The sequence below is a fragment of the Neltuma alba genome, unplaced genomic scaffold, assembly GCF_004799145.2.
Source record: "Neltuma alba isolate B1F8T4 unplaced genomic scaffold, ASM479914v2 tig00012419_pilon, whole genome shotgun sequence".
Lineage (NCBI taxonomy): Eukaryota > Viridiplantae > Streptophyta > Magnoliopsida > Fabales > Fabaceae > Neltuma > Neltuma alba.
In genome coordinates, this window is record NW_021636908.1 from 139,828 (window position 1) to 159,495 (window position 19,668).

Below are 19,668 nucleotides of genomic sequence, written 5' to 3' on the forward strand. Positions count from 1 at the left end.
GTAACATAAATGGCCAAACCATTTTCACCAAAAATAGAGTTCACTGTGAGGAAATGCCAACCAAAACTAGTGGCTCCAGCCAAGCCTACACCTCGTGTGGTTAAGCTACTCTCTGACGTAGACGACCAAGAGCATCTAAGATGTCAAATTCCATTATTCTTCTTTTATCCTCACAGGCCTTCCATGGCAGGAAAGGACTCTGCTAAGCTCATCAAAAAGGCACTCGCTGAAACCCTAGTCTTTTACTATCCATTTGCAAGTCGACTTAGGGAGGGAACTGGTCGCAAACTTATGGTAGATTGTAAGGAAGAAGGACTCATTTTCATTGGAGCTGATGCAGATGTTTGTCTTTACCAATTTGGTGGCCCTCTTAAACCTCCATTCCCTTGCTTTGAAGAGCTTCTTTATAATGTCCCTGGTTCAGAAGGAATCATTAATTGCCCCCTCTTACTCATTCAGGTCCTCTCATATATTTAGTCTTTTATTTCAAGCTTCATCATTTTTGTTTACTTCACAAGTCATTCTCAGAAAAAAGGGTATACTTATGCTGTCATTTTTGCTTTTATTAATGTTGGACCAGAATTATCCATACCATGACAGGTTTTACCTCAAATGCCTCCAAGATGTGCTAATGTTGGTTATGTTTTTCTTCCCCCTTTAATTAAGGTTACACGTCTCAAGTTTGGTGGATTCATTTTCGCTCTTCGCTTAAACCACACTATGAGTGATCGTCTTGGTCTTGTTCAATTGGTGAAGGCTTTAGCTGAGATAACACAAGGAGCTTGTGAGCCTTCAATCCATCCAGTTTGGTGCAGAGAGTTACTAAATGCGACGGACCCACCTCGTATGACATGCTGCCACACTGAATACGATGAAGTGCCAAATAATGACGATGATGAAACAAGAAATGAAGACATGGTCTACGATTCTTTCTTCTTTGGTCCTAACCAGTTAAAGGCCATTTATCAATGATTCCCTCATCACCAACATCGTCAAAACTCTACGTTTGAAGTACCATTCATCTAGCATTGTCGTACCATAGCTTTACGGCTTGAACCAGGTAAGGAGGTTTGCTTAATGTGCAATAATAATGTAAGGAATAAAAAGTCGAACCCTCTGTTGCTATCACCGCGTTATTACGGCAACGCTTTCATGTTCCCAACCGTCATCACCACCGCCGGGAAGCTCTGCGGCAACCCTTTTGGGTATGCCTTGGAGCTGGTCAAGAAATCAAAAGCTATGGCAACATCAGAGTACATACAATCTGTAGCAGATCTTTGGTTATGAGAGGACGGCCTAACCATATTTCCTCAAGGGCTTGGCAGGTATCAGATTTGACCCGTGTTGGTTTTAAAGACATAGATTTTGGTTGGGTTAAGGCAATATATGGTGGACCAGCAATGCCTGGTGCTGGAGACTTCCATGGAGTAAGCTTCTTTGTTTCCCATAGGAATGCAAAAGGAGAAGAAGGCATTGTCGTACCAATATTCCTGCCACGCAAATCTATGATGATATTAATCAAAGAGTTAGAGAACAACATGATAATTAGCAAACTTTGATAACTTACTAGATGGTGCTTTGTGCTTCACCTGGAGTTTAAAATGAGCCACTTCATGTATGCGTTTGTTTGTGTGTACCCATGTTTGGGTTTGAGTGTTCATAAGTATGAAGGTATGGACATGAGTACTTTTTAGATCATTGTTGTTTTCGGGGTTGTATTTTTATAATGCAAGATATGCATGAAATAATGTATTGCGATCCTTGCTAGATCAGAGTTTATATCTTACAAAAGTCAGCACAAAAGGAGAGGAATGTATAGTAGCACCAATCTGCTTTCTAATCAAATCATGAAGATTAGAATGTTAGGGTGAATATACTATTGGTAGTAGTGTCCATATTTTTCCATTTTCATGAAGAGACTGGTTTCAGATGCCCATTATGCCGTTTTTGAAAGGAGGACATGGGCTTGCTAGAGTATCTAGCAGCTGGGGGCCTCAGGATCCAGTACTCACCCTTGATCCACACTAGGAAAGGCATGGTAATACTCCCTCCTGTTGAAAATATAAGTTAACATGTGTTGAGAGGTTTGGTTTTTTCATAAGATAATATTTCAAATTTGTCTAACCATTTAATGAATATTTTCCAATTTTATCCCTAACATATGTATTTAATTTTTTTGCTTATTGATGGCATTAATCATAGAAAGTGCTGGTTTACAAGGCATGAGAAGAGAGAAAGGTGTTTTAAACAAAGTGAATAGAGGAGAGAAACTTCAATGAATATTTCCCAACCCCTTTTGTTTTTCAAATTACATTTTGGTTGACTTTGTTTGCCTCCACTAATTCAATTTATTCATGACACACTCTCTCTCATCCTTTGCCTCAATATATTCTCTTTCCTCCTTTTTTTTTTTATATTTATTATTATTTTACTTATCTCATTAATAAGGGTATATTTAGAAAATATATATACACCTTACATACTTATTGTTTTAAACTGCTTTTATTTCATTTCTTGATAAACATAAATCAGCTAACTTTAGCTTATATTTTGAACCGGAGGGAGTAACTAATAAGTCATTCATGGTAAAAACTTCTATGATACATTTTTTATTACAAATTTTATGTTGATAAAAAAAGGATCAAACAGTTTGATAAGGGAATCATATGATATAGTTCTTTTGTTGGTAAATTGAAGGATTAGAGACTATTGCTTTCCAATATCCCCAACTACGCCCCTAGCTACTCCTCAATTTTGGGGCCCTTCCTAAATATTGTTTAGCTTCTTTTTATCGTTAGATTTTACATAAAATGAGTGATATTTTAATTTATTTGTAAAAAAATAGTTTAGTCTTCAATTTTTCAAAAATTTAATACTCTAAATAATTTAATTTCTTTTTTCAAAAAAAAAAAACTTTGTGTTTTGATATTGTCAAAGATGGAGTCTAATCCTGCATTCACGATGAAACTTCTTGGGTTGGATCCTCCTGTATAGCGATTTCTTGTTTGTGACATCGAGAAAAGAACCTAGAATGTTCTGCATTAATTAAGTCCAACATGTGTCCAACCTTCAAGAGAGTTAATGTCACAAATGGCTCTAATGATGTATTATGGATGGTGGCCTTGATCATATTAATGGGCTAAGAGATGAAAGGGTTAGGACCTGGGAGGTGAAAAGGATTTTGTGAACTCAGCTTTCCTCTCTGCCTTACATGCCTCCCTTCGCCTGTGGCTGCCTTTCGGTTCCCTCTGACTATTCTCTTTTATGTGATTCAATTTCGGTTCTGTTTCTCCTAAGTTGTAGGACCGCATAGCATATCACAGGTAATTATAATTACTACGACTGAACAATTATATTCCTTTACCGTTCTAGTCAGATGCAGTGAGTTTGCTCCTTTCTTTGATACATTATCGTATTGTAAATTGCTAAATCAAGAGTATGGTAGGCAGCTAATTTGTTGTTGTAAATAGCTAATAAAAAGTGGTAAATATCCTCAAATGGGGGCCTTTTACATTAATTTATTAAAATGTTGAATTTGCTAAAACATGTTGTCAATTGCTAAATGGGTAATTGGGTATGATGAATAGCTAATAATCTGAAATGTAATAAATATCTTGAACAGAAGCTTTTTACAATAATGTACTATGAGAATTACTAAAATGTGTTATTAATTGCTAAATGGGTACGGTGCGTAGTTAATAAAGTATTGTCAATAGCTAATCAAATGTAGTAATTAAATACCCTGAAGCAAGGGCGAAGCCATTCCATGCTCATCGGAAAGACGACCATGGAATGTTCATCTTATTTTGGATCATTCAATTTGATTTTATTTGGATAGTCTAAATTCAAGTTAAATAATTTTTTAGTATTTTAAATAATCATTTGGTTTAATAAATATAGAATTTAAAATAAAGATAGTACAACAAGAGCACATGGTATTTAGTAAAGTGATAAGCACGTGGTGTTTATCTTATCACTATGATAAACACCAAATGATGATCAGAAACATGGACCTATTACATTAATTAAGGCATGGAGTTTATTATAAACCGTATTGTCAATTGTTAAACGGTATTGTAAACAGCTAATGAGATGTTGTCAATATATCCAATGAAGTGTGGCATATATCCAGGGACCTTTTATGTTAATTTATTCAAGTGTGAAATTTGCTAAAACATATTGTTAATTGTTGAATAGTGGCGTAGGTGAAAAGCTAATGAGGTGTTTTAAATAACTAATATAGTATAGTAAATATATATCTTATAATATTTTTAATATAGATAATATAATTCAGAAATATGGATGTGATTGAAGTTCAACAAGAAAGACAAATTGATATTATAATCTAGTTTTTTTTACCAGCGATATTATAATGTAGTTTAATAATTATAAGAGGAAATTAGAGAGGATATATTCCTCTCTAAAATATGCTTGACAAAAATTTTAAGTGAAAATTCATAATATTTAAAAATATTATTTTTCTCTTCAATAACATAAAGATCTGTCAAATCCACAGTTGAATGCAGATCTTAGAAAGTTTTAGCGATGACACTACTAGTCGCTGTTGAAGTGAGACCTCTAGCGGTTGTTGTAGAAAGTCCTCTGAAATTTATGTCCTTTAAGAACTTCCAGTGGTGACCAAAAAAAATTGCCGCTGAATGTGAGACTTTCAGTGGTAATTTTTATGTTGCCGTTGAATGATATTTTTAGTGGTGATAAAAAAAGTTGTCGCCAAATGACATATTTTTAGTGGCAACTTCTTCTGTTGCTGGAAAAAGTCTATTTTTGGATAGTGTAATTAATATTCGAGATTTTTTAGGGGATAAAAATACTTAAATATCTCAAAAGTATCCACTAAGGGGTACCCGGTACTTTGATTTTTTTTTTGCTCTTATATGTCCTGAAAGTTTTATTTCATAGCATTTCTGTCATGAATTGTTATCTGTCATCAAGTTTGATCATTAAAGACACTAATCAAATTGCATAATTCAATACTCAAACTTAACGGTGGATAACGGCTAGGGTATTATTGCTATGAAAATAAACTTTTATGGCATATAAAAGCCCAAAAAAAAAATTCAGGTGTTGGCTGATCCTTCATAAACACTTTCAGAATATTTAAGTACCTCTTTTTTTTTTTTTAATTCTGATAAAAATATGTTGTAAGTGACTTAACAAATTCATCTTGTGATAAACCATAACCAACGTCACTTTCTTCAAAGATTGAACTAAACCTAGACAATCTTGAATGAGGCATGCAAGCCTACTGACTTTATTTAAAATAAAGTTCAATTTATAGAACAAAAGCAGCAGCAAATTATGCTTCTGGGTGGGGTCGATTAGCTCTATGAACCAGAGTATTCTATGCTATCCAACTCTTTAAATAAACTAAGTTGCGTTTAATAAGTTTCTTGATTATTGATATAATCTTAATTTTTCTCCACCTCTGTAAGATTCAAAACTAATTATTCAATTATTTGTACAATAAAGCAGTTTTATAGAATTGATATATGCTCATCAAATCTAATATTTTAAAATTTAAACTGAGCATCATCGTCTCATCGTAGAAATAAAATAGTCTAATTATTCTCAATCACGCCACTTTTGCTTGTTCACTCTTTGATCTATTATTATTTTTTTGAAAGCGAATATACCCTCATAAAATATGTATACCAAAAGTGCGTATACTCATCTACTAAATTAAACAATTATGTTACCAAATCTCGTTTTTTCTTCCATTGTTTAATTAATTAAGAAGCCTATATATATATGACGTGCTTTAGGAGCAAATTAATTTTAAATATCAATAGAGATGTACGAAGTACGAATTACTAATAAATAATGTATTTTGTTTTGCCCTTAAAAAACAAAATATACTGTTGGTAAGGTCAGTCAACAAAAATAAAACAAAAGCTAGTTAATAAGAGAAACTTTTCTGTCATTAATTCAATATTGTTAATGATTAGGAATTGTGACCTATCAGTTGAAGGGTCGTCCTTTGAACCCACCAATTTCTTATATAATTATATATTTAGGATACCCTAGTAGCAAATATTTAATGCTAATAAAAAGCTTATATATATATAGAGTTAATACCATTTATAGTCTTTGAAATTTAATTTTATTTTGATCTGTCTAACAATTTTTGATATCTAAAACAAGAACTGAAATCAAAATGAAGTCAAATTGTAGAAATCAAAACCATTAATTTCAAATTTTAAAAACCAAAATCCAAAATGAAATCAAATTTCTTGAATCAAAACTATTGGTTTCAAATTTTTTGAACCAATACCAAAATAAGATCAAGTTTAAGGAACTAAAAATGATAAATGAAGTCCAATTTCAAGAATTAAAACTAAAATAAAGTCAAATTTCAGGAATCAAAACCAAAATAAGATCAAATTTTAGGAACTAATTAAAAATGGTATTAAATCTTAATAAAATTTTAAGTTTCTTAAGGATGAAAAGCTTATTGGATGTAATACCATAGGATACAATTCGTTTGTGAATATAATGATTGAGAAGTTTGAGATCCACATAATGGGTTAATTCATTTTAAATGATGCCGAACACATCCAAATAATTTTTTTTCAACATATGTTACTTGTTTTGCACGTTACTACGTTAGCATTGTTAAACTAATAATATTCTTTGGGTGCTACTCTTTTTCTTGAAGTTCATGAAAATAAAATTGTTAAATTATGTTTTGACAATATTTGATTAAGTTACTTCGTTCCGTTGTATTAAAGAAAGCAAGTGGATGCTTGTGAGGTTGGTTAATTTAAAAATTGGTTAGATACTTGTTATGAAAACTACCATGTTATATACATATCTTGCTTCTTGTCACAAAAAAAAAAAAATTTCTTCCAAAGTTAAATTTTAACACAAATATCAAAGTATTCCTTCTAATTTAAAATATGAGCATAAAATTTTTTAAGGAGTCTGATTTTTTTTAATAAGTTTCAAAAAACCCTTTGTGGCAGTGTAAAAGGGAGGTTGGCAAGTATAATACCATAAGGTTTTTCTTTTAATTCCATTAATTAGCAAACCAAAAAAAAAAAAAGTTAAGCTAAGCTAGTATTTGCAGGAATGGTTCTCTCAAGACCATAAGAAGAGATGATGAAGAAATTTCTGTACAATGTCTTCAAGACATGCGCAACACTTTTCTTTACATTTTATTTGTCCTCACCTATATCTATTTTATAGGTTATAAGTTGAGTTGACTTGCAAATTTCCTTTAGGATACTATAAAGACCATTGAATATGGATTGCACTCCTAAAGTTCAAGTTAAGATAACAATGGTATTTACAAAATGATGATTTGACTCTATCTTTGTATGCACTCAAAGACAAAGGAATGTAATAGGTTTAATCTTAATGTGTTTGTATTGTATTCTATTTTTTCTCTCTCTAAATAGAGTGATAGTGAGGAATTTATATAGATCATGAAATAATAGCTTGAAGAGATGGCTCTTGGAGCAATGCCTCTTCAATTAAAAATCACAATTATATGTTGGTATATGACCCAATATAATTTAAATAAACAAAGGTTATTTAATAACTTATCCATGAAGAGTTATATCTTTTTAGTATGTAGGTTTGACTAAAGAAAACAACACAACATTTCACCAAGTGGTGGTTACCAGCCACATCTTTATTTATATATCTTTAGAAATCAACTTTTGTGTCTTTTGACGTTGTAACTTTCTATGTAGTCCTTCATACAAATATATATTAATTTATATGAAGATACCCGTCATGCAAATATATTAATTTGTATGAGAATACAATTCTTCATACAAATTTATTAAATAAATTTGTATAAAAACGTGATTTTTTAAAAATATGTCTTTTTATTTTAAAAGTACTCCAACAGCTAGGTGGAAAAAAAAAAATTTTCCCCAACCACTTAATACGTGAAATGTTCAATTCACCACTTACCTACATACCTCTGCGTGTGGGGACTCATGAATTAGGTCAATAAAATTATTACATATATTAGATATTGTACAATTATCATTATAATTATAATAAGTTAACTACTACTTTTTTTAATAAATTAGTTAGAGCGACTTATATTATAAATTGAAATGATTATTCTTTTTGGTTGATTTTTATAATCAAAGGTTCAAATTCAAAGCCACGCTTATATAAAATAAAAGGAAAATATTTAGTCAATTTACATTTATTTATTATGTTAAATTTTTCAATCATACATAATTATCTGTGCTACTTTTTGAAATGCGAGTTTATACTTTATACTTAAATGATGATATTTTAAAAATAAAACACATGACCATGTGTAATTAAAGAACTTAATATAAATATTATCTAAAATAGAAATCCTCCATTATGAAAATGTGAAATCTTAAACTCGGTAGTTAATATAAGCACTTAAATTGGATACCAATTGCGGACTTTCCCGTATCTCCATCTTCCATTAGCAATTAATAATTAATTAGTTTATTAAATCCATCATCAATTATGCTTCTTAATTTTTTAAAAGAAGAGAAAGAAGACAAGGAAAACCATTCCATGTGGCCGTGGCGGCTATTGTTTTTTTAAAACGGGAAGATCTTTTGATTTTTTTTTTTCCTGTTTTCTTCATGTTTGATGGACAATATAATTAGTTATTTAAGTTAGTGATTTAAAAAAAAAAATAGATTTCATGTTTTTGTTGGATAGAATAATTAAATAAACAACATGATAATAAAATAAAGGTGATAAGAATGCCATAGTTTTTTCATCAAATCGATAGTAATAATTAATAAACCAAATTCAATCGCAGCGTTCTGACCAAAAAAAAAAAAAATCAATCGTGGCGGGTGGCTCCTCCGGCTTTGGTTTACTCCTTTTACTATATATGTGTATTTTTTATTTTATCTTTTACTCCACCATCCACAAAATATTAATTATATAGGGAAAAAGACGCTTGTTTAATACAAATAAATAATTAAATAATAATACGAATAACAGACCTTATATACTTAAATTTTGTGGTAAAAAATATATGTTTAAATTTTGACAAAAGTTAACCTTTGGTCCTCTAATTTTATAAGATTTTACTTTATTCTCTTAATTTTATAAAATATTTTTTATCCTTTTAACTAAACACTGTTAATCTTAAATAATTATTTTTTTATATCATAATTTTAATATGTCACCACATTAAAAGTGCTGATCTAAACTTAATATGTCAGTAAATATTAAAGCATTAAAAAAAGACATTTATAAAATTAAGAGATGAAAATGAAATCTTGTGTTAATTAAAGAAGCAAAGCCACATTTTTATCTGATTTTATTTACGTATTTGACATTTGGGTTCAAGCTTGAATCCAAAGGGTTGCACCACATTACCTATGAAATAAAATGACTTCGTACCATTATTGTTAATTCTATCAAATTGCTTTACTTTTTTTTATTTAATTCATTAATTTGAAGGCACTGAAAATTGAACCGGTGAGTGAATCAGTTGAAATAGCAACTCAAGTATTAGTGCTTCAAATCAATCAATCATAATTAAAGTATTATAATTTAATTAAAATAGAAGTGTTAATCTACAAGTAATCCGGATGCATCATACTTTTCAAACTAACATTATGTCCATGGTTTGATCCGCTCATATATATCTGATGACATAGTCCCAATGCAGGGAATCAGACTTCTAATTAGTCAAAACGAAAATCTATTTTTGATGAGCACTGAGGAAAAGGACAAATATGATATCATTTTTGATAAATAAATTCAGCTAAGTATGATATATAAAGTTTTTTGCTTTAGGAAGTTAAACTCAAGAATGACAAGCCTCATTATTATAAGATCCATACAAATGGAAGATCAAGAAATTTCAGTCATATAAGCAATTCCAGATGACTCAAGTGTGGCCCTTTTGATGCTTCTTTATATACGCGCGTGCGCGTACGCACGCATATATATATATATGTATATGTATAGGTACGTATGTATGTACATATATGTGTATATATATATAATGAGGGTGCACTGCAGTTTAAAATATTTTATTCCCTCAGTTTCAATTTATGATGCGTTTTAATTTTGGAGCGATTCTTAATGTTTTATAACATAAGATATTTTGCAAAATAACAATGATTCATATACACATAACCTGTTAATGAAGGATATTTTTGAATGTTTAATTTATATATCTTTTTGGAAAAAGCAAGATTTCTAGTTGTATTTAATGATGTTTATTGGCCTTCATAATTTGCTCCAAAAACATCTTATAAATTGAAATGTAGGAGTAATTTCCTAAATACGCCAATCAATTGCAAAAATCACATAGTAATTAATTAAGTGAAATAAATAATTAACACACACAAAAACAAACTCACTACTATAGTAGTCAGTCTTGGGATGAGAAATTTTAACTGCTAATGTTTCAGGTTTTTTGGTTCATAATTCAAGCACCCGTTTCCCGTTATATCATTTATAAAAGGGTTCGATTTTACAAGCTCACATTTAAGAAAAGGAGGAATTTGGTGTTGGTTGAATAATTGAATTATAAGACCATGACCCAAAAAAAAAAAGGAAAGAAAAGAAGTTATAAATTGTAATTAATTAAGAGCAATATTAATCCACGTTATTTATTCTTTGAATATATTTTTAAAAAAATACGAATAAACTATAAAGACATTGTATAGAGGGTGTCAAACAGTGTGGGTTGAAAGAATAAAAGAAAATGGGATCAAGGATTTATTTTATATTTGTATATTTTACTTTCCGTATATAGTGCGATTCCTAAGTAAGTGTGTTCTCATTATCACAAGTAAATTGCTAATTTCATCTTCACCACACTCCACAATTATTTTATTTTATTGATTAAAAGAGGTTAGGTTGAGTGGCAGAAGAATAGATTCTGGATGAAATAGATTTATAAAATTGATTCTCTTAAATCATGATTTATAATAACTGATTATCATAACCTACTTTGAATAATTTATGGTTAAACTCAGATTTTTAGGTCAAAAATATTTTTAAATTTATTTATGGTTTATTTTATTATCTTGATAGATTCAAATAATGTTTATTTCTCAATTTGCGGTTTTTTTTTATGATAACCATTGAAGAATTAATTTTATTCGAGATTTTTTGGCACAATAATTTCTTCAAGAGTTGCAGACTTAAGAGAGTGAAAAATAAGGTAATCTAGCCTTTGGTTTTTATTTAAGTAAATTAGGATGGCATTATTAGCTTCAGATTTGTGTAAAGTTTATTGTAAAAATTGTTGTGGATCGGATATTTTGACAATTGGAGTTGTAATTTGGAGTTATACGCTTGACTATTTTGTTATGAAATGATTTATATATGACAGGTGCTGAACAGCTCTAACAAATGTCTCGCTTATTTGTTGGTGTTCTACTCTCTGTCTCTCTCTATATATAAGCATTTATTAATGGGAAAATTTTAATAAAAAATGACTGTTGAATTTTAAAATTCTAAATAAGTATTGGTTATTATATTCGTAAAGAAAATGACTATCCTTGAAAAGCAAATGACTACACATTTTTGTAGTAATTCCTAATTTAAAATTTTGACATTTAATAGTCATTTTTATTTGGGAATTTCCCCTTTATTAATTGCGTGTAATTTTTAGTAAAAAAGAAACACAAAATTAAAAAAGAAATAGACATAGATACTAATGTTCTTACGTCTATTCACTCAAAACAGACATAAAAACATAAGTAACAATATTTGTCTGCATCCGTTTTGAGTCGACATAGATATCTTTATCTGTGTCTATTCTAGAACAGGCTTAGATAAGCATATTTACTACATTACTTTTATTTATGTCGCTTCAAATGTAATGTTAAAATTCCTTTAGAATATATATACATATATAAAAAGACTTTGCCGACACTGAAGCAAATCTTTTTAAACTCGAGTTTAGGATATGGAAAATTGTGCTTATAGGGTTTTCCACTTGTTAGAGCTTGACCTTGGCTCATGTTGAATCTCACTGAATCAATAGTATCAAATATCAGACACTTGTTTTTTTTTTTTGGAAAAAAAATACTTTTAAAAATAACTACATTGCTAATTTAATTAATTAAGTGGGCCTTTTGTGTAGAAAATGTGGCAAATGAATGAGATGTACAAAAGCATAATCATATAGAAAGAGAATTAGCAAAACCCTACATCTTCTAGTAAAGAAATCAAAAAAAGCTTTTCTGGGACGTGTCCATTTATCTTATAATTATCAATTAATCTATGAGCAGTGACCGTTAATAGACTATAAATTAATAACAAAAATCTACGTTTCAATTGCACACACATATGGTCAACGTCAAAACACTTTACTGTAGTGGGCCTTATGTAAATATAAAGAATAGTGAATACTATTTGTTTTTCTCATTCAATTTTCTTTTTTCCCCCTGATGCTGAAAATCCCTGTCTTACATAAATCATCCTTCAACAAATACAATATGGAAACTACAGATATATATATATATATATATATATAACCTACACTAAATTAATTTTCTAACCTAGGTATAATCATATGCTTCTTAGATTCTTGTATTCGACTCCAAGGCTAAGCCTAGTTGAAGATCCAAAGCTTTCTGAGAATGATTCGTTTTCTGGGTCGAAGTCTCCAACATGAAAGGCCTATCAGTGCGAGAGAAATCAAACATACGAGAAGGCTCCTGAAGAGAACGACGAGGATGATGATGAGGATTTGATGAAGATCTGAAGCTAATCTGGGATCCTTCATGAAGATTGAACAACTCGGCTGAGTTGTTATACGAAGAAGGATCGTAGAACCAAGAAGAAGAATTATAATTATTACTATTATCAGATCCAGATCCATAATACTGATAATAATAATTATTACTGGCTTGAAAAGATCGTTGTTGAAGATGATATAAGTTGAAGCTAGCCTTCCTGGCTTGAAGCTGAAGTCTCTTCTTCTTCATTCTTTCTTTCTTATGAGCATTTTGATGGCCTCCTAAAGCCTGTGAGTTTGCAAACTCCTTGAAGCAGTATTGGCACTCGAACTTTCTCTGCTCATCTGAGGAAGAAGAAATCTTATTATTATTATCATTATTATTAGGTTTTTCATCTCTTGAAGATGATTCTGTGACGATAACGATCTTCTGATCTTGACCTGCTTCAGATCTGTCTGCTCTTTCTGATCCTGATGAAGAAGAAGACAGAATTGAGGTTGAAGAGTTCACACTTTCGTCTCCTTCATTTGAACTGGTAATTTTGTTGCTACATGGATTTAACTCAAACCCAAATAGCTTCAACCTCTTCTCCATGGAGTGTTCATTTTCTGAACCTTCCCATGTTGAAGAAACATCACACAGAACACTTTGCTTTTCCATCTTCTAGAGAGAGAAACAGAGAGATAGATAGAGAGAAAGAGTTTTGAAGAAGGTGGTATTGTACCAAGAAGTGGTTTAGCTTCTTTCGCTTCTCTTCCTTTTATAGTAAAGCTGATAATGGGATGCTTACATTAAAAAAATCAAAGGGTCAATACAGAGAACATATAAAAGATGTGAGAAAAAGAAAAGTCAGATCAGATAAGAGGAAAATAAATATTTAATTGATTAATTGATTGATGATTAATTATGATACTAGTTAATTAATGAAATTAAAGTTTTGTTTATTTATATTGTGTTGTCTCTCTGTCATGCAATGGTGGTTGGTTCAATTACAACTCTTTTTTTAAATATTGTAGTAGTAGATAATGATACACCTCAAACTCCTCCAATAAGACGGTCTGGGAAGCACTTTAATTATGATATAATTAATTAAATTACCACTACTTAATTGGTGGTTTTGTTTAATGTATTTAGAAAGATATGGTGATATAATATTCGGTGTGCTTTATTAGACATGATTAAAGTTATTAAACTAACTGTAGCTGCACAAAGTCAAAGAAACAAAGGTTATAATTTATCTCTCTCTCTCTCTCTCTCTCTCTATATATATATATATATATATATATATCATATCATCTGGAAGGACAAAAGTGATCGGCTAGCTAGCTCTCTAACCTTAATTACTAATTAATATAATTTCCTGCTTTGTAAGAATATTTTAACTGTTCATCCAATGATTTCTTGGCTTTATGTATTGTTATCTACCCCTCAGCTTTATCATCATATTATAATGTTAAGAAAAATTCATAGAAGAGCAAAAAATATGATACAAATATTTTATGAAATCTTTTAATCAGATGCTTGTTATTCACGATTCAAGAAAAATAGTTCTGCATCTTTATAATTAATTAGTAAGTTTCACATAAAATATTACAAATGTCTTCTCAGGTATTTTATACTAATTAACCATTTCATGCCAATTATTTAATTTCTCAATTACACCTTTGTCGTAACTTTATTGCTATGGTAGCTAGCAGTTATGATAATAAAAATTAAAATAAATTTTCAGAGAGTTTATTTAAAGAAAATTCTCTATTAAATTATCCTCTCACTCCCTAATTAAAGTGGCGATATCGGATTAATTATCCAAAATATAACTAATTTATCTAAAAATTATGTCTTTTTTTTTTTGTTGGAATCTAAAAATTATGTTTTAATCTCGAATCAACTCTCTCCATCTTAGTCTCAACAAGCGTAAATAGTAAATCTTTTATATTATACAAAGTTTAACAGTGAGTCATATTTCACCACGATGAATAATACAATTTGCCAAAATTTTAATAATATACTATAAAATTTGGTTTTAATACTCCTATTAGTTCAATTTACACTACAAACTAAGGATCAGAGGTAGTTTATAAATTAAATATTAATGTGAATGCCCTATTGGCTAGTACCATCTACTACAGCTCAAATGCAAATGAAGTATTTACAAACTCTTCAAAAAAAATGTGATTATTAATTCAGCACTAAAGGAAGCTTCTTTGTAATTATCCTTCCACCCACAAATAGATAAAGATATGGGAATTAATAATTAATTGATTGATTAGCTAATGTGGGTTATCTTGACCATGTGATTAATCTATGATGATAGGAAAAGAGAAAAGTTGCTAAATGAAGGAATATATATATTTCTTACAAAAAGTGGGGAATGAGGTAAGCTGATATAGTGAAGGGTCTTCCATAAGATCTCAGCATATCTTGTTAAAGCAGGAAAACCCTAATATTTTATACTCCAAAAGCATATGTTTTCTTTTCAGGAGAATTAATTAATCATCTTTTGCTTAATTTTTAATTCAAAAAATATATTGGCATTTGCCTTGGACAGTTGTTCATTTTGGACCCCACCTTTTGTTGCTTTTGGCCCATTTTTGAAACCATCAGATTGTGTTCTTATTCTATTGTCTCTACCCACATCTTGTCTATATATTATATTTTAGTGGGACTTCCTCCAACAATAAACTAATAAGATTTTCAAAAGATAACACATAAAACGAATACAATGAACTTAAACATTTTTTATAACTTCACGTTACATATAAATCTTGTTATGTTGATTTTATTAAAAATAAAATCAAGCCTATGAAATGACATATCAATATGTTTAATTATTAATATCAATATATATAAGATAACAAGTTTCATCACTATTAACAAGTTGTCAATAATATAATTCATTTAAAATTCTATATGTAATCGGATTCAAATATAATTTTGTAAAAGAGTAATGATTTTAATTATGTACAAAAAATAATTATTTAGTTCTTATAAATTTGACTTAGTTATAATTTCTAAAGTTTAACTTGGTAGAACTTAATTTCTCAACTTCTACCGGCTTTAGTATGTTGATCTTTTTTTTTTTTGGGGACTGAAATTTAGTATGTTGATCTGCACTCTTTATATCCCAACTACAACCTATACGGTCCATGAAAAACTGTGATTTTTTTTTTAATTTAACAAGCAATGAATTCAATGATGAAAATTTTAAAGAATTAAATTCAACGAGTTAAATTTTAGGAATTAACTTGAGTCAAAAATTATCAATGATTCAATTTCCAATCTATTTATCATACTTTAACCAATTTTTAACTTATTCTTTATTATTATATTTTTAAAAATATTTTGGCTTATATATAGGGGTAAATCTTATTTCATTAATTACATTTAAAATTTTGTTTTATCAAATATCATATATATTCAGAATATCAAAAAAATTCCTAATTAATTATATTTAACGACAATATTTTTTTTCATATTTTTAATATTAAATTCCTTTGAAAATATTAATATTTTATTTCTAAATAATTAATTTTATACTTTTAATATAATACTCTTATTTGGTTACAAATTTATTAGTCTTAAGCAAAGAGATCCCACCAATATAAATATGTGTGTGTGTGTGTGTGCATACATATCTCATTGTGACCATCAATTCCCCCTCGTTTTTCTTTCATAAAAATCATGTTCAAGTTGGTTTCTTGCTTTAGGAGGAAAATTCCAAGTGGGCATATATACATGCAGAGTCATCAAAGCATGTTATCAATTCAAAATATACTTAATTAGTGGGTGGGTTTAGTGATTGATTTGATTTAATTAAATCAATTATTTTATCAATTCATTTCATTACACGTTGGTCCTTGAGAACATATTAATTAATTGAGAAGATGATTTATTTTCATGAGGTGGTCCCTATCTTGCAACCTAACCATTCTTATTTTGTTTCAGTTACAGTTGCGATCCTATTCCAGAAACCTTGTTGCTTTTCTAGAAAAGTCTCAAATGCTTGGTCGTCTATCAATAGTTTTTCAAACTAATTGTTTTAATTTCTAAAATTATACCGGCCTCACTGTTTTAAATTGATCGAGCTTGAACCACATGTGTAAAAATCTCTCAGCTCAATAAATGCATAAGATCATCACTAATGAAAAATTCAGTTTTTACAGCGGTTTTTCTACACCGATTGCGACCAAGATAGTGTAGAAACTAAAAAGTATGATCGGTAATAATTTCAATAATTTTTTTGGAACCACGACAAAATAATATGATAGAGTTCAAATATTATAAAATGTCATTTAACATATATTAGCACATTAAAAGAAAGAAAATTACTTTTAGGAATTACATAACAAAAATTGTAAATACGCGAGAGAATCTTCTCCCAGGTAATGGAAGGTAATAATTTCATAATTAAAAAGTGATATTATTACTTTCCTTCTGATTGTCAATGTAACTGGTGTAAAATTTTTGTGCCATTTAAGAATTAAAGAAAAATAATAATTTTTTTGGGGATTATAAGTAGTATCCTCTTAGTAGAAGAAACTAATTTTCAAGGTAGTTATAGGTATAAAAGGTAAATCCTTTGCAAGAAAGTTTCTTTTTAAGCAGCGAATATTAACAATTTGGAGTTATAAGTAAGATTAAATTCATGATCTTCCACTAATAAAAACATATTTCATGCCGAGATAGATAAATCCTTTTCAACAAGGTTAACTTTACCGAAAATGGAACTTCTAATTATTTGCTTAGTGACTGCAAATCCATATTACTTCTTTCTTTTTTTTTCGTGAATTGAAGAGAGATCATAGACTGCCATAACTGACCAAGTGAGAAAAAATATATTAATTAATTGCAAATTGCAATGTGATAAAGTAGCTGTTACAATTAAAAAAGATTTAAGGAAAGAGATTGATTTGAAATGTCTGGTAATGCCAAATATATATATAAATATATAATGATGGATTAAGCGCACTAATGGCACTTCGCTTAATGTCACAACAACGAAATTTCCAGGCTGCATCTCTCTTCCTCCTCGTTGCTTTACTTCTGTTGTAGCTAATCGCTCAGAGTTCTAAATTTTCTGAATTCTTAATTTCAAATATATATATATAATGACATATAGTTCCATGCTTCTTGAAGGGATATATTTGAGTTAATTTTTGAAAAAATGACACCAAAAAAAGAAGTTGGAAATTATTAAATTCTAAATCAGGTTTAATAACAACACTTTATTTAATGTTGACAACACTAAATTTACAAGTAACAACAAATTTTTGTTTACATTCCTTATTTAACATTTAGTAAATTTTAGCTTCTTCTTTTATTATTTTTTCTTAATTTTTTGAGAAAGGAAATATATTCTCTTAAATTTTCGTTCATTTTCACACAGAGCTTGTACTTTTGAAATCATTACTCTTAAAATTTTCACATCCCAACAAACAAATTACTTCATCAAGGTTTTTCAACGATACTACGAACAAAGTATTCACTATTCACCAAGGTTTTTGTTGGCAAACAGGAAAAAAATACTCATCAACATCTAAATCCAAAATTTTTTTTTTCTTTATGTAAGTTTCCTTGATTTTTTTATAATTAAAAAAAATTAATCTTTTAGTCCTTATAGTTATGAAACATTTATAACTCAGTCTTTATATTTTGACTCGATATAACTCGGTCTATATAGTCTTAACTCTTGTAACTCAGTCCTTGAAACTCGATTCACTGTCACTCGATCCCTATAATTTTACCTATTTTATAATTTAGTCTTTGTGTTTTTAAAAAGTAAAATTCTATATGTAATAAAAGGAAGGACTAAGTTATAAAATGGTTAAAAGTATAGAGATCGAGTTGTAGCGAGTCAAATTTCAAGAACTGAGTTACAACCAAATCAATACTATAAAGGTTAAGTTGTGCCAAGTCAAAATATAAGAACTGAGTTTCCAATGCGTCAAAACTATAAGGATGAAAAAATTAATTTTTTCTGAAAAAAAAAATACTCACGTTTAGACATTTCAACGATAAGACATCACAAACATCAAGTCATTGCAGACAGCGAGATAACTAGCTAGGGCTATTCCATTTTTCAAAGAAGCAAAAGCAAACCCGGAAAATGGGAGGAGAACAAATGGGTTAGATCAATTGAAAAAAAGAAAAAAATTACATTTTTGCTAAAGATCTTAAAGTTCAAGTGTGCAAATCATTCCACGTTATTACTCCATTCTTCTCTTTTTTTATAAGAAACAACTACTGTATATCTACCTTTTCCTTGTTTATAAGAAAATTTATAGGATATCTCAAATTTTTAGCTCATTTTCTATTTAGCCCCATTAATTATTATTATTAGTACTCAATATACTTATTATCTCATTTCTTGAAACATCACTCATTCATCTCTCTTCATGACACATTCCCTCTTTTTCGTAATTTTTTATTTTAATAATTTTTTCACTCTCTTCCCCATAAATAAGAGTATTCTTTAGGCGGAAAAACTTATAATTTTACATATTTATTATCTTTAGGCTTTGTTTGGTTGGGGTTTTTTTGAGGGGAGGGGAGGGGAGCACCCTCCCCTCCCCTCCTCCCTCCCAAATTGGGGGTTTTTTGGAGGGGAGAAAAATATTATGAGAATCTTGACAAATATGCCCATGTCATTTTTTAAATATTCCAGTGGTGCCCTCTTGATATTTTTTTGGTTTCACATGATTACCTTCGCATTCCCTTTCGCGTCACTCAGTTACGCACACACAAATATAATATGCATATATGTTAATATATTAATTAATTATATATATTAATATATTATAATAATAAAAGACACTGTTAATATCATATATATTTTTTATTTCCTAATATGTGGAGGGTATTATTATTAGTTAAGGCTTTGTCTTTTTTTTCCCATTCAATTTTCTCATATATATTATACTTTTATTTCATAATTTTTTTATCACATATAAGTGAGGTAATTGGTTTTTTTGAAATGATAAAT

At 29.3% G+C, this 19,668-nt stretch overlaps 2 protein-coding genes across 2 annotated transcripts; one reads left to right on the forward strand and one right to left on the reverse strand.

Moving 5' to 3' along the window:
• The first annotated feature begins 9 nt into the window (after positions 1 to 9).
• Positions 10 to 972, forward strand: LOC114726985 (benzyl alcohol O-benzoyltransferase-like). Its single transcript, XM_028913692.1, has 2 exons — positions 10 to 459; positions 667 to 972. The coding sequence occupies exons 1-2, from the start codon at positions 10 to 12 to the stop codon at positions 970 to 972; spliced, it is 756 nt and encodes a 251-aa protein (XP_028769525.1).
• An 11,420-nt stretch (positions 973 to 12,392) lies between these two features.
• On the reverse strand, positions 12,393 to 13,400 carry LOC114726986 (zinc finger protein 5-like). Its single transcript, XM_028913693.1, has one exon. It carries the CDS (start codon positions 13,344 to 13,346, stop codon positions 12,528 to 12,530), a length of 819 nt encoding a protein of 272 aa, XP_028769526.1. The 5' UTR covers positions 13,347 to 13,400; the 3' UTR covers positions 12,393 to 12,527.
• Between the last annotated feature and the right edge of the window lie 6,268 nt (positions 13,401 to 19,668).